The sequence below is a fragment of the Orycteropus afer genome, unplaced genomic scaffold (genome assembly GCF_000298275.1).
Source record: "Orycteropus afer afer isolate SDZICR_OR568_19922 unplaced genomic scaffold, OryAfe1.0 scaffold00214, whole genome shotgun sequence".
Classification (NCBI taxonomy): domain Eukaryota; kingdom Metazoa; phylum Chordata; class Mammalia; order Tubulidentata; family Orycteropodidae; genus Orycteropus; species Orycteropus afer.
The window spans coordinates 1,256,415-1,272,686 of record NW_006921801.1 but is presented as its reverse complement, the minus strand read 5'-3'; the positions used below and the strand labels follow the sequence as shown (position 1 = coordinate 1,272,686).

At 41.3% G+C, this 16,272-nt stretch overlaps 1 protein-coding gene across 1 annotated transcript in view; it reads left to right on the top strand.

Moving 5' to 3' along the window:
• Nucleotides 1-11,862: 11,862 nt before the first annotated feature.
• DDHD1 (DDHD domain containing 1) overlaps nt 11,863-16,272 on the top strand; it is a 96,690-nt gene continuing 92,280 nt past the window's right edge. The window contains exon 1 of the mRNA XM_042781984.1: nt 11,863-12,703. Coding sequence (XP_042637918.1) covers nt 11,863-12,703 — 841 coding nt within the window. The remainder of the gene's footprint in view (nt 12,704-16,272) is intronic.

Below are 16,272 nucleotides of genomic sequence, written 5' to 3'. Positions count from 1 at the left end.
TACAGAGATCCGCCTCCGAGTGGTTGACAGTGGTAGCCAGGCACCATCTAGTTCTTCTAGTCTTATAGTTATATAGGCTGAGGATTGCATGGTATACCAGTCACTTGGACTAATTGTTTCCATGCATCTAGTGTTCTTCATTCTTCTTTGCTCTGGATGAGGAGAGACCCATTGTTGCATCTGGATGGCCACTTGCAAGCTTTTAAGATCGCAGTCGCTACTCGCTAAAGTAGGATGTAGAACAATGTTTTCATGTACTATGTTATGCCTGTTGAGCTTGATGTCCCCTTTGACCATGGTCCTGAGCCCACAGGTCCAACTACTCACTCCCTCTGGGTAGCTGGCTGTGGCCAGGAAGTGACTACAATCTTGCCCTTTGTCAGCTCTATATATACCTGGGAATTCTTACAGAACATACAAATACACTTGTAGAAACATTGTCTGCCAACCCTACACATGGTCTTGGGTACACTCCCCCCTGCATGGATACCTAATAGTTCAGCTTGTCCACCCATCTGTCTACCCATATATCAATGTTTATCTTCACTGACAATGCAGTACTGTATGTGCAAAAGGATTCATCTTTGCTGTCTGTACCTCCCACACACTTCTCTATGTCTTCCTCTTTCTTAATGCCACGGCACTTGCACACATTTTAAGAATACTCATGTGAGGTCAATGTTCCTACCTTTATTATGTAATGCAAGAGAGCGCCTCAAATTATGGGTGTACATCGTACCAGATAGGAAGGAAGGACCCCCCATTGGCAGGCCTATTGAAGGAATACTTTAAAGCAAGTTGAGCTTTGTGATGCACTTCCCACCAAAATTAGAACAATGACTTTCAGAGGATAAGCCCTTGCTGGGACCATATGAGAATACTGATATAATCAGCACAGGTCATGAAGTGAAACAAATACCTGGAAGTTCTCTGGTTCAGCGATATGGACCGAGTGGCAATTATGTGCAAGCCCCTGTGCTGGATGAACCAGTAGCTATCAAAGTACTTACAGTCAGATTGCTTTAAAGAAGATTCAATCTCCAATCTTTGCTAGAGACTTCAGTCCACTATTTAAATATGCTGTAGTGTGATCCTCTCAAAATAGCTCATGTAAAATAACTTTCCATTTTTTTTCAAAATACATTAGGCATTTGCAGTAAAAACAAGTTGCCTTGCATTCAGTTCCAAGCCATGGTGACTCCATGTGTTTCAGAGTAGAACTATGTTTCAGAAGTTTTCCATGACTATAACCTTGTGGAAGTAGATCACCAGGCCTTTTTTGCAAGGTGCCTCTGGGTGGATTTAAACTACCAACCTTTTGGTTAGTAGCCTAGCACTTAACCCTTTGTATCATCCATAGACTCTGGCATCTACAGTTATCTAGATGATTATCGTTTTATATTGTTCCATTTGTCTACTAATTCATAGTTGCAAAATATTTGCTTACTGCTCTAGCTCATCCCTCCAACTTCCCTCTCTACACTTCTTCTAGTTCTTCAGACTCTTTCTTAACTCTGGGTCAGTATATACCTGACTATTTCTGCCTGGAATATTCTTCCTCGCCCTATCTGCACTCCCTTCTTAGCCAACTTCTACTCATCTTTCAGGTCTTGGTTTAGACATTCTCTTCTGAGAAGGCTTCTGTGACTCTGATGTCCCCACCCTCACCTCCAAGGGTGGGTTGGGCCTCCCTCTAAGTGCCACAACAGCACTCTTCAAGACCCTTCTCTTGACTTATTTCATACTTTAAAAACCAAAAAAATAAATAAATAAAACCAAACTCACTGCCACTGAGTTGATTCCGACTCACAGCGACCCCTCCATGGGTTTCCATTGTGGATCTCTACAGAAGTAGATTGCCCAGTCTTCCTTCCGAGGAGTCGCTGGTGGGTTTGAACTGCCAGCCTTCTGGTTAGCAGTCAAATGCCTTAGGCACTACATCACCAGAGCTCCCATTTCATACTTTACAACTGCATGTTCAATTGTCTGTCTTTCCCACTAGACTGTAAGTTCTATGAGAGCCAGTTGATCAATTTCCCCAGGAGAGTAATTGGCTTATGAATGGTAGGTATTGCTACATATTTGTTCATTTGAGTTGCTTTTTTGTTGCCCCTATAAGACTTTGAAAGAGAGATCATTTCAGTTGTCCTTCATTTCGCAAAAAGGAAAATATTGCCTGATCATTGTTTACAAGGGCTGAAATAGATGCCACTGAAAATAAAATTCTATTTGCATCTTTTTCATTCCTAAGAATTATAATAATGAATTCCATATTTTCACCATAGGCTTAGACTATTAAGTCTTCAAATTGGACAACTCCAAGAAAGTTTCACTTACTTAAGGTAATATATAAGAACACATTTAGTTCTAATGGAGTTCTTATAGTTTTCCTGATCTTTGAAGAAGATCAGAAATTTGTAAGTACCAACCAATCTCGTGAGTCTCAGAACTCCTCAAAAGAAGATTGCAAAGCTCATTGAAGAATATATTAAATTTTAGTTCTTAATCCCATTGGTCGCACCACTAATACTAAGAAAGCCAAGCAGTATCAAGTAGGCAAAAAGGCAGGCTTGCAACAAGGACTCCATGTGACCTCGAATTCAGGTCTATCATCGAAGAAGTCACACAAAGGTAGATGAGCCAAGAAGGATCTATGGACAGTTCCGGGGAAAAGAACATGGGTAATTACTGGCCCTGCTAAATCCTTTCCCTGATTGCTGTGTACATTGTCCAAGAGTTCTGAGAATAACAGGGTTAAGCAACTGAGGAATCACAGGGCTCGAGAGAAGTATTTCAGATGTTGTTACTACTGATTCCAATTTCTAAAACTTACAGATAAAAAGAAAGCAAGGGGAACAAAAGATCTCTTGAACTATAAGAAGGTCTTCTGTCATATAACTCATTTGCTGTCAGCTATGGTGGAAAGTGCCACATGTGCTTTCGTATACATTATTTCATTTTGTTTTGAACAGTCATCACCACAACCAAATGAGGCAAATATTCTTGTTATTCTCCATTAGAGATGATGAATCTGAAACTCCTAGTGCACAAAATTAGTATTTGACTGGACTGAGAACTGGACCAAAAAGGTCTGTCTGCAGTCTACATGTGGTTTTTATGACACCTGTGCATAGTGATTTTATTCAGATACACGGATTAGCCAGATTAACATGGTCATAAAAAGGAAAAACCTACTTGGAGAAGAGACCATTCTAAAGTAAGTGGGTGTGGTCAATATTAAATAGTATTATTTTCCTTGTTTTAAAATTTTTTTAATCATACAGGTAAAATACAAATGTGTGATCATCGTGTATAATTCAAATAATATATAATCTAAGGTCCACTTTTGTTTCCTACCTACCATTTTACACATCCCACAGAAGTTACCATGTGGGTAGTTTGAAGCTTATCCTTGTAGACTTTTACCAACAGATATACATGAACATAGGAGCCCAGATAGTGCAAAGGTTCATTGGTAGGCTGCTAACCAAAAGTTGGCAGTTTAAACCCAAAGACCTGATGATCTAATTCTGGAAGGATTACAGTCACAAAAACCTTGCATGGCAGTTCTATTCTGCCCCATAGCTTTGCTGTGATTTGGAATTGACACAACAGCACCCAGCAACAACAGATGAATGTATAACAGATATGTATACAGAATGTGAGTTTGTTAGTATTTGTAATGTAATTATGAGATCAAACCACAGATCACTATTCTTAACCTGCTGTTTTCACTTAACATTTCTTAAAGATCTTTCTGTATTAGTACCTTGTTTTTAAGTATGGAATCCTTGTACAGTGTTCCATACTCAGAAGTGTACAATTGGTTAGTTAACTAGCCTGCTATTTTCATTCCAATGTATAGCTATTTCTTAATATGAAGTGGGGTTTATTATTTTTGAAACAGATATAATATACTTGAGATTATACTGTCTAGCTCCTATGTCTATGTAAGTAAAGATGTAGGAAAGATATTTCCCCCTACAGCCCTCCACAAACTGTAGGAAAATCTATGGCTTATCTGGGAAGTAACAGAGTAATTCTCCTTGCTAAATGATGCTTTCTTTTCCTTGATTATGTATGAAGAATAAATATTAATAACCAACTTGTTCATCTTAGGGAGCTCTGGTGGTGTAGTGCCTAAGGCACTTGACTTCTAACCAGAAGGATGGTGGTTCAAACCCACCAGCCACTCCTTGAAAGGAAGGTTGGGCAATCTACTTCCGTAGTGATACTGCCTTGGAAACCCAAGCAGGGGTTGCTGAGTCAAATCTGACTCCATGGCAGTGGGTTTTGTTGTTGTTGTTGTTGTTCATCTTATTGAGACTATGAATTATATGACTATAATCATGATCTTCTCTTTACATTAGCTGCTAGAAAGCTCAAAGCCAAATTATAGCCTACCTCCAGTTTGCAGATACACATTTAATTCCCTGACTTATTTTTCTAGACTCAATTTTCTCCTTTCTCCAATTTCCTCACTTATATTTGTTATTCTGAAATCACTTTAAATTCTTTCTGAATAAGTGGGAGGATGAATAAGTAATTGGGTGGATGGATAGAAAGAACTCAGTGAGTCAAAAGCATCTTTTCCTAAACTACCAGTCAAATATTACTTTATCTGGCGATGAAGCATCACTGTCTTTATGGTAGCAAATACATTATAAAATTCTTTTTTATCCCATTTTGTTTTCTGATATGGAATGTTGAACTACTGCAACTGTGTTTACCATCTCTAATTTACCATTTTCATTTAAATATACAAAAACTCTCCAAGTAAAAATTCATGTAGTTTATATGCTCAATAAAATCTTTTAAACACTTGCATATTCACATTCACTGTCCCTCTATATTTTCACTAAAACTATCTCAAGAGTGCTTGAGGTTTATAGTTTCTGAGTATTTCCCAAGTATATACTATACTGGGAGCTCTGGTAGCGTAGTGCCTAAGGCACTTGACTGCTAATCAGAAGGCTGTCAGTTCAAATCCATCAGCCACTCCTCCGAAGGAAGGTTGGGCAATCTACTTCCGTAGTGGTACCACCTCCGAAACCCAAGGGGGGGTCGCTATGAGTTGAGTCTGGCTCCATGGCACATAACAACAACAACATACTATACTGAGTATTACAGTAATGTGAGTAATCAAGGTTTTTAATTTCTAAGTTGAATGTTGTTTGTGACCTCTCATTGCTGATTAATTAATTTGGATATGAATTTCTAAACTTGAAAACTGAACGAAGAATGAGTTCCAAATGCAGGACTATTGTTACTCATTTCTTTTATTCACAATACAGCCTATTTATGTTTCTGAAGAACTTTGCTTTCCTATCATCTCATTTTAATTGATTAATGATAATACCCTAGTGGATATTTAGCATATGCTTTTTAAAAAAAAATAAATGGGAAAACTGTGGAAGGGATGTGTGACTCCACAATCATGTTTTTTGTTTTTTTGTTTTTTTTGAGTTCACACTCAAATTTGACATGCTTACTTACACTGGAAGGATAAACATACTTCCTTAAGCAACAATTGCAAAAAAATTAAATCGACTCCACTGGTCCATCCTTTAAAAATTCAGAGTTGCACCAATGGGAATCCCTACTGGGTCATAGTTTTGTTTTGTTTTTTTTCGTTTCCTTTTCACCTGTTATATAAAAAACATAATAAAATACATATACAAGCTGCTGTTTCTTAGTTTTTCTCAGCACAATCTTATGATTATAAATTACTTGTTGCTGAAGGCCCATATATGTTACATACAATAGGCTTTATGAACAAAAATGTGCTTTTAGTTTATCTCTAGGGTGAGTTAAGAAAAAATCCTAGAGCACAAAAGTTCTCAAACACGCATATGCTGGATTCATAATGTGGATCTCACAGTACTCTATGGTTATGGCCTAACTCACTTTTTCAGAATGGAAGGGTAGTGCTATAGCCAAATCTTCTCTTTCTCCTATAAACAAGTATTTTGTTGTTGATGAGTATTTTGTGGCTACCTTGATATAGTGTCAATGTTGTATTGATATACATTTTATCTCCTTTAAAAGTATATCTTCAATACTATTGACCTTTATTTCCAAACCAAAAATTCACTGCTGTGGAGTTGATCCTGACTCACAGTGACCCCTCCTTGTGTTTCCGAGGCGATATCTCTATGGAAATAGATTGCCCAACCTTCCTTCCAAGGAGTGGCTGGTGAGTTTGAACCACCAGCCTTCTGGTTAGCAGTCAAATGCCTTAGGCACTACACCAGAATATAAAAGATTTTTATGAGGGTTTGGTAAGTAAAGTTTTGTAGGCAGATCACTTATACATCTTTAAGTAAATGCATTTGACAATTCTACATCTTAAGTGTGATTTCAATTAAAAATAAAAACAAAAACATCATCAACAGCACTAAACCAGAAATATTTGTTGAAAAGATAAAAGGATGAATGACTGTCTTTGTTATGCTTTCCTATATTATTAATTATTTGGTGTCCTATATTGATTTGTCTATAGGGAGACAATGACCTTGTGATGTGGATGCAGCTATTTCAGCATTATAATTATATTCCTTATAGGAATTAAAAGTTGGCATTCTGGTTTTATTTAAAGATATTTGAAGACTGTGTATGCTTCACTGTAGGGCCTAGCATGGTGCCTGGAACTTGGCAGACACCTAATATATGTTCAATGAATGTCCCCTGCGTCAGTGCAGGTTATTGTTCCATTTAGTCTATGCACCAAAGAAAACACTCTTATTTTAAGGGGCTGGATAAATAGTAATCCTAAAACCAAAGAGTAAAATACAATTAAAAATGGAGTGGATGCCTTATCAAACAGGAGATAAAGAAGATGAAAGTATGGTTATATGACACTACCCCTCCTTTATTAAAAATCTATGCATTCCATTGTATATTTTGGGTGAAGCCATTTCAAGTGGGATTGTGGAATACTGGTTCAGAACAAATTATATAAGACTACCTCTAGTTTTTTACACACATGAAAATAAGTTGAAATGAACAACAGGGAAAATTTTTAAGGGAAAGGTGACACAAATTTATACCATATAACTTATGAAAAGTGGGAAAGGAAAGATGGCCTTTGTTGCCAGACCCACCACTACCACCAGTTGTCATTGCATTGATTCTGACTCAGGGCGAACCTATGTGTGTCAGACTAGAACTGTGCTCCAAAGAGTTTTCAATGGCTGGTTTCTTTGGAAGTAGATCACCAGGCCTTTCTTCCAAGGCATCTCTGGGTGGACTCAAACCACAGTGAATGCATTAACTGTTTGTACTGCCCACAAACTCCTGTTGCCAGATAGACCCTATCATATGCCTAATGGGAAAGGGGAATGGTGGAGTGTGCAAGTGAGCTACTCTAACCATTTACAGTACAAGCCATTTGGGTTTCTTTCCTTCCTGCCGCCAACAAGAACTCCTTCTGCTTGATTCCACATCTACATGGTTATTGCTGCAGCACAGGCCCACAAACCAGGACTCTGAATCAATCATATCTCTTTGTCTTACGTAAAGGAGGCTTGGTCTTTGGTAATCATTAAAACACAATAGAATGCTTTACATACAGCCATGGAAGGTCAGACACTGCTGTGCCAATTGAACACACTAATGATGTAAAGTAATGAGAAGCCACCTGACACCTGTTCAACAGGTGGGGACTGAAACAGAGGCCCCAACCTTCCTCTTCCTATCAGGATCATTTGGCCTGAAAAAATGTACTAGAAAAAGGCCAGAGTGGTAGCAGGAAGCATCAAATAAAGGATAACTTTTTCTTTTTAATTCTCTATTGTTGTATAAATATGTAACAAAATGTTTGCCATTCTAACCTGTTTTAAATGTGCAATTCAGTGACATCAATTACTTTCACTATGTTGTGCTAACATCAGCATTATCCATTTTCAAAAGTTTTACATTACTGCAGACAGAACCCAGTATGTCTTCAGTAATAATTCTCATTTCCTTTTGTACCCAACTGCTGGTAACCACTAATAAATTTTGGTCTGTTTGCCTGTTTTAGACATTTCATGTTAAGTGGGATAATACACTATCTGCCCTTTTGTGTCTGACTTATTTTACCCAGCATAAGGTTCATCCATGCTGTAGTATGTATAAGACCTTCATTTCTCTTTATGGCAGAATAATATTACATTGTCTGTATATATTACATTTTGTTTATAAGGATGATTTTTTAAAGCAGGAAAAAGAAAACTTGAGAAGAACTGCTTTATTCCTTTGCCTTGATATGGCTAGGGATTAAAAGGAAACAAACACATGCAGTCACATGAAAAGAGCTAATGCATTTTTAAGTATCTTTTACTCATTGTCAGTCTAAGGCCCACCACATGAATCTGTCCTTCTAGTCCCAGCTCACTGTCATTGGGTCAAAGTGATCTTACCTCCAACAAATATTTACATTTCCCCTCACCAAGGTCTAGGCCAAGATTGTGGGGTCAAGAGAGAATGTAGGACTCCCTTCCCCTGCCAATTAGACTGTCGGTTTTTTTTTTTTTTTTTTTTTTTCATCTTTTTAGGATCAATATCTCTTTCAAAGAAGGTTATGCTACATAAAAGTGTGGCCTTACTCAATGGACAGGAAGAGGTTAATTTTCTCAGTATAACTCGTTTAGCATATTTAAACAATAAATATATTTATTCCATAAAGAATAAACAGTTATTTTCTTACAGAGAATTATATTAATTAATAGGAATTATATTGTCCTTAAGAGTTAAAATTTGGCTAAAATAATCTGACCAAATAGCTACAGGTATCCCCAGCTTTTCAAAAATTCATTTTATGCCACTTCACTTTTATGTAAGACTTACATTGGCACCGATTTTCGCTAACCGAAAGAAATCCAAAGAGGATTTTCACTTTTACGGAAAAAGATGAAAAGCAAAACTACCCTTCAGCATTACATTTGCAGCATACAGCTGAAAAGGCAATGTATACCGGTGTGAGAGTGGCGTTGCCAACACCCTTTCCCAAAAACTACACTTGGCATCTCAACATTAAACCACCATAGCTTTGAGCTGTGTCTGTGAACGTTTTATGTTAGTGCTCTTTTAGGTTTTGTGTGTTACTTCGTAGATTATTTTTGTGTCAGGAAATGCTCAAAAAAATTTCTCATATAAATCAATGACAATTCCTACTTCATTTTAAAGCATTTCAGCTTACGAAAGTTTTCACAGGAATGCTGTACTTTTGGATAGCAGAGGAAGCCTGGATATTGTTAGGCTATTTTCCACCAAGAAACCTAAAGGGATAGAGATATTTCAAATGTTGTGATATCCCTTATCTTTAATCCCCGTTATAGTACTCTTCACACTGTACAATAGTGTACCTGTTGACTTGTCTGCACCTACCACCAAGCTGCAAGTTCCTCCTCTGTTTTGTATCCAAACCTAAAACAGGTATCTAGCACATGAGTAGCCATCAAAACACTATAGAATAAATGCTTTCATGGTAGTAAATAGATCAACACTCATACCCCATTTCATATTCTGCAATATTGTTGATAAAAAAGATCAGAGGAGAAACTGATAAGCAGGTACCGAGAAAGCAGTACAAATGGAAAAGAGGGTTGCAGTGTAACATAGGCAGGTGGTTCACTGGACAAGATTATCAAGCCAAAGAGACAAACTGGGGCAGAAATTCAGATCTGCTCTGCTCCCCAATCCATGAACCCCAACATAGGCCTGCTTCTGCCCACAGGAAGCAATGCCTTATTTTCAACTTGTACAAAGGCTTATACAAGCTAGGTATGGTTCTATTTTAACTAATTACTCAGAGTAATCTCTGTCAGGTTAGGTCCCCAGGAAAAGAGAAAATGTTCTACCAATCTGATTCCACCACAAAGGGAGTGAAAGAAATGATGATTATCTGATCTGGAATTGAGAACTCTGAGATTGGAAATTGTTTTTCTCTGGATTCTCAACATTGAGTGATGATGAAATAAAATGCTTTTCAAATATAACCAGATAAGTGAAACTCAGCATTCAACCTGACTCCAGAAAGTGTGTGACATACAGAATTAGGAATGCATAAAGGACTGAAAGAAACCTTTGTTGTTATTGTTATTTGCCATCGAGTCGGACCCGACTCATAGTGACCCCTCTATGGGTTTCCGAGGCAGTATCACTACAGAAGTAGATTGTCCAGCCTTCCTTCCGAGGAATGGCTGGTGGGTTTGAACTTTAGGTTTACAACAGCAATTTTATTGCTGGAAGTGACTTTAGAGATCATCTTGTCCAATAACCACTTCATTTTACAGATGAGGAAACCAAAAAGCTCAGGAAGATTAAGTGACTCACTTGTGGATAGTTAGCAAAACTAGATCTAGTTGTGTGCCGTTGAGTGGATTCCCACGCGTAGCAACCCTATAGGACAGAGAACTACCTCAGAGTGGTGCAGTGCCTGAAGCATTTGACTGCTAACCAGGAGGTTGGCAGCTCAAACCCAGTAGGCACTCTGCAGAAAGATGAGGCAATCTACTTCTGAAAGATTTACTGCCTTGGAAACCCAGTGGGGGTCCCTATGAGTCTGAATCAACTGGATGGCAAAATGCAATGCAACCACTGCGGTGAAGTCAGATCCCACTAATAGTAACCCCTCCTTGGGTTTCCCAGGCAGTATCACTACAGAAGTAGATTGCCCAACCTTCCTTCTGAGGAGTGGCTGGTGAGTTTGAACCACCAGCCTTCTGGTTAGCAGCCAAATGCCTTAGGTACTATGGCAACAGAGCTCCTAACTGGATGGCAGTGGCTTTAAAATTTTTTTTTAAAGTCCTTACAGAAGATTGCTACCACATTTTTCTCAAGTGGCACAGCAGGTAATTTGCACTGCTGACCTTTGGGTTTGTAGCCAAGCGCTTTAACCACTGTGCCACCAGAAAGCCTTAAAACTGCCTCTAGAACCTAGTTTTGTTTTTTTTTTCCTAGTTTTCAGTCCAATTATCTTTCTGTCACACCTACTGGATTTGCCATCATTATAACCAACAAAAGTAAGTACCCACAGTTTGGGAGACTCAGACATAGAATGTCTCCATCAAGGGCTTTACAATGAGGCTGAGAAAACAAGAAATAAGTATTGAAAGATAAACAATAATATGAGGTGGCATATGAAGGGAGGTTTAGACTCAGTTGTCTTAGTGGGAGTAGTGCCCTCTGAGGTGAGAAATCAGTAGGCATGCCCTCACGTAGGCTGACTATTGTGAAAGGAAGCAGAACCCGGTGACTAAGAAGAACCAGCTGAGGCCTCATATGGGCCTAAGGCCAAAAAACCAATGCTGGGAGAATGTGGCTTCCGGGGCCCTCTGGACATGTTGCCTAAGCATCCTGACCCAGATTGATTGATGAGTGGTGTAAGCCCTCTTTACATCTGGCCTCTGAATCTCAGGTGGGCAAGTAGAGAGGCAGCTGTTCAGGAAGAGAAGCTGCGGAAGGGAGTCCAGAAAGGCGGAAGGGGAGGGGGCGAAAGAGAGTCGGGGGAGGCGGAAGGGAGTTGGAGACGCTGAAAGGTGGCTTGGAGACCCAAGCTGACCCAGCACCCCAGGCAGATCAAAGTCGGTTGTGAGGCCCGAACACAAGGCCGGCAGAGGCGGGGTTTACGGCGGGGTGGGGCCGGCCGCCCAAGCGCCGCCTACGTCGGGCTGCGTGACAATGGGGTGGGCCGCAGAACGCGCCTGCGGCCGCGGGCCTCAAGAGGGGCGGAGCTGCAGCCGCTGCGGTCACAGCCACCGTGAGGATTTGAAAGCTGGAGAATTCCGGTTGGAGAGGGCGACGGGGTTTAATGAGTGGCGGAAGCGCTGGAGGCCACGGCTCGGCGCGCTGCCGGGCAGCCGGCGGCGTTTCCGCACAATGAATTACCTCGGCCGCGGGTCACCACGGAGCCCGGATCGTAACGGCCGGGGCGGTGGCGCTTGGGAGTTGGGCTCGGATGCGGAGCCGGCGTTCGGCGGCAGCGTATGCTGCTTCGAGCACCTGCCTGGCGGGGATCCCGGGGACGGCGAGGTGCCCCTGGCCCTGCTGCGCGCTGACCCCGGGCTGCACTTGGCGTCGGGCGCAGAGGACCACAACCACCACCTGGCGCTAGATCCCTGCCTCAGTGACGAGAACTATGACTTCAGCTCAGCTGAGTCGGGCTCCTCGCTGCGCTACTACAGTGAGGGCGACAGCGGCGGCGGTGGCAGCTCCTCGTCACTGCACCCGCCGCAGCAGCCACCGCTGGTCCCGTCGAACTCCGGGGGTGGCAGGGCGGCGGGAGGGGGACCCGGGGAAAGGAAGCGCGCCCGGCCCGGCGGCCCGGCCGCCCGGCATCGCTACGAGGTTGTAACGGAGCTGGGACCGGAGGAGGTGCGCTGGTTCTACAAGGAGGACAAGAAGACTTGGAAACCCTTCATCGGCTACGACTCGCTCCGCATTGAGCTCGCCTTCCGGACCCTGCTGCAGGCCACGGGCGCCCGGCCCCAGGCCGAGGACCCGGACGGCGACCATGTGTGCGGCCGCGCTTCCCTCGCAGGCCCAGCCTCCAACTTCGGGGAGGACGACGACGAGGACCGCGCTTGCGGATTCTGCCCGCGCTCTACGAGGCACGAGCCGGTGATGGAGGAGGTGGTGACCATCGAGCCCGTGTGCGTGCGAGGCGGACTTTACGAGGTGGATGTGACCCAAGGAGAGTGCTACCCGGTGTACTGGAACCGTGAGTAGCTGGCCGGGGGAGGGCTCGCGGTAGTCCCTCGCCAGAAGCAGGCCGAGGTTTGGTTGGGACTGGCTGTACCCACATGGGCCAAGATGCACCGGGGTGGGTTTGGCGCTTGACCGCCCTGGCATTTGGTCTGGACTGAATGGAGGGCGTGCCGGCAGGTGAAGGCTAAACGAGCAGATTGCAAAACACAAACTGCCTGGGAGCAGGAGCAGGAGAGGAGACCGCCGACGTAGCGTCTCCCGGGTGAGCCAGGTGCTGCTGCCTCCCTTGGAGGTGATCGAGGAAGGGATCCTCAACCCGAAACGTTTTTAATTTCGTGTTCCTACCAGAGCTTTGTCCACCTGGAGATCTGATTCGGTCTCATTTACCATGGACTGCCTATGATTTCAATAGCAGCATGGCCTCTGGGGTGGGAAGATTTGAGAGGATCTGCACGAGAATCAACAGTTCAGTTATGGATTCAGGGGAAGAAAATTAATCCCTCGCGGGAAATGGAGGGAGGGAAATAGGTTGTTCCCACTGGGTACATTCGAGAGAGGTAGAAAGCACTGCGGGAAGCGGCCAAGTTCTGGCAAGCGGTCCGCTCATTCTCTCTGTGGAATACTCGTTTTTGTCTCTTAAAGGTTTGTTTTCATATTTCTGTTTTTGCCTAATCTTGAAAAATTACATGGCCTATGCCTTGGTTTCCTCATTTGTAAAATGAGGATAATTGTACGTACTTCACAGGGTTGTTTTGGAAATTGAATGAAGTAATATTCGTAAAGGACTTTGCACTGTACACGTGTGTTTTATAAGGTTAACATTCAGTCCTTATTCATTAGACAACAACACAATTAGTTTTGTAATTAAATTGGAATAAGGCGACCAGACATACCCTTCAGTGCAGGTAGGAAAGCTTACATATGTGATCTTATACAAGATAGTCTATAGCAACAGAAGCTATTGGCTACCAATATTTTTTAATAAATGACTTTTAATTCTAATAGAACCAACAACCTAACTCAAGTATCTTCAGTGATTGTCACTAGTCTTAGGTCTACATACATCCTACAGTATCCTGCCTTGTTACCTATATTTATGACTTAGCTTCCTTTCTGTACATTTAGTACCTTATGGGCAGAGTCCATCACCTTTATCTATGTATTCTCATACTGCAATAAATATTCAATAAATAGGTACTGAATTGCATCAGTAATTCTGATAATGTTAAAAAATTCATGTTAATCATGTGTCCCTAAGATAGCAATGACAACATGTACCAAATCATTGAGTAAAAATAAACATAGCAGGTAATTTAATTTTTCACCACAATTTAAGATGACACAAAGTCATTTATTATCATTTTTAGAAAGTCAGAATCCTGTAGGGATCTGTCATGTCACTCCTCTTGATTATACACTCACTAAGGGCAGAATTAAGAGCTGTTAACCAAAAGGTCGGTGGTTCAAACCCGCCAGCCACTCCATGGGAGAAAGATGCAGTCTGCTTCCATAAAGATTTACAGTCTTGGAAACCCTATGGGGCAGTTCTTCTCTGTCCTATAAGGTCACTGTGAGTTGGAATCTGACTCCTCAGCAGTTGGGTTTTTCCAGTTACTATGCAAGATTATACATAAGTTTGTCATGAGTCTAAGTTGACTCAACAGCAACAAGGGCAGAATATCCTTGTATTCATTCATTCATTCAATTTGTTGATATTTGCTGAATATTTGTGCATGACACAATACTCTATAAAATGAGGAAAGGTAGAAAAAGGAAAATCCTTACCCTTCAGGAGCTTGTCACTTAATCTTGTCTTCATGTGATCTAAACATCACTATGTAGTTTTTTTTTTTTAACTGAAGATAGAAACACAAGGACTTAATGGAGCCAGAAAATAGGATAAAATGCAGGTCATCCTCACAGAGAGAACCAAACACCCTTAGAATAAATAGAAGAATATTGACCTGTGTACTCTTTTGGTTTATGATAAAATTGTTAATGCTTGCATAGTGCTTTCCTGTTTGCAAAACAATTTTCACATTCATTATTTCACAGCAATAGCAAATTAATACTAACATTCTGTATATGAAGAAATAGATTCAGTGAAATTAATGAACTTGTTCAAGGTCACTCCTCTAGGAAATGGTAAAGCAATTTCTAGTCTAGTGGGAGAAAACAGTACGGTGTCCAAAGAACATCTGACCCATCCAAGGATAAGGGTATCAGGAAAACTTCCCAGAAGATGTAAGGCTTTGTCCTAAAGGATGAATGTATAATGCAGAGAAACTGGGAAGGTGGAAGGAAGGGCATTCCAACCAGGTAGGTTAACATTTGCAAGGACAGGGAAGCATCAAACTGCATAACATTTTGAGGAAATGGTGGCTGTACTTGCAGGGGCCAAGATGGACCATGATGGGTGGGGGACAGGATGAAAAACATATAGGGAGCACTTGTACATGAATGCCTCACTTGGGAGAGTAGCTGGAAAAGGAGCAAGAGTGGATGTGCAATGCTAAGGAATTTGGACCTTTTCTGGTAAATAAAGGGCAACCAAAGAATTGAAGAATCTCTCCTACGTGATTGTTGATGACAATGTGGAGGTTGGATTGGAGGGTTGGAAACATGGTGTCATTAGAAAGCTATTGCCATAAATCAAGTAAGAAATGGTGAGTACGTGAAAGGAAACATGGACTTAGTGTTTTTGAATCTTCTTTCCTGAAGCAGATAGCTAGTAGGCTAATTTTAGGTTATAAAGATTGGGCAATCTACTTCCATAGTGATACCACCTCAGAAACCTAAGAGGGCTTGCTATCAGTCGGAAATGACTCGGCAGCAGTGAGTTTGGTTTTTTTTAATAGCAATACTTTTTTTGACATTTTCGAAGTTTTCTTCATGGTACAACCCTGTGGTATCCAAGGTCCTCATAAAAAAGCTACAGTGAAAACACAATAGTGCTTTTTGTGGCAACCTGTGATTTACTGCTTCTCACAAAATCTCTTGTAATTTTGCTCTAATTGATTCACACCCCTTGGGAGGGCTCAGTCCAGTATGATCTCACCAACCCTCCTTCAAATGGAAAGATTCTTGGGATACTTTGCAGCTTTCTACCTACTCCCCATTTTTATTTTCTTTTTTAATCTTTCTGGAAACTTTCTGGATAGTTAATGGAATGGAAAGTTTAAAAAAAAAAGCGAGAGAGTCCAACAAGTTCCTTTATAGCTTGGTGGTAGAATATCAGTGGCCATTTGGACTTTGTGGCCTAATTGAGCCTTGCGTCTGAGTGTGGGCTATGTCTGTTTTAAAAGAAAAACATTATATTACTTTGCTCTTCCTTTTGAACTCTTACTAACCCAAAACCAAACTCACTGCCATCAAGTCAGTTCCAACTCATAGCAACCCCCATTGGGTTTCCGAGGTGATAAGTCTTTACGGAAGTAGATTGCCGTCTTCCTTCCGTGGAGTGGCTGATGGGTTTGAACCGTCAGTCTTCTGGTTTGCAGTTAAATGGCTTGGGCACTGTGCCACCTGAGCTCCTTAAATTCTAACCAGCAGTTATAATTTGTTGTTGTTTGAGGAGCTCTG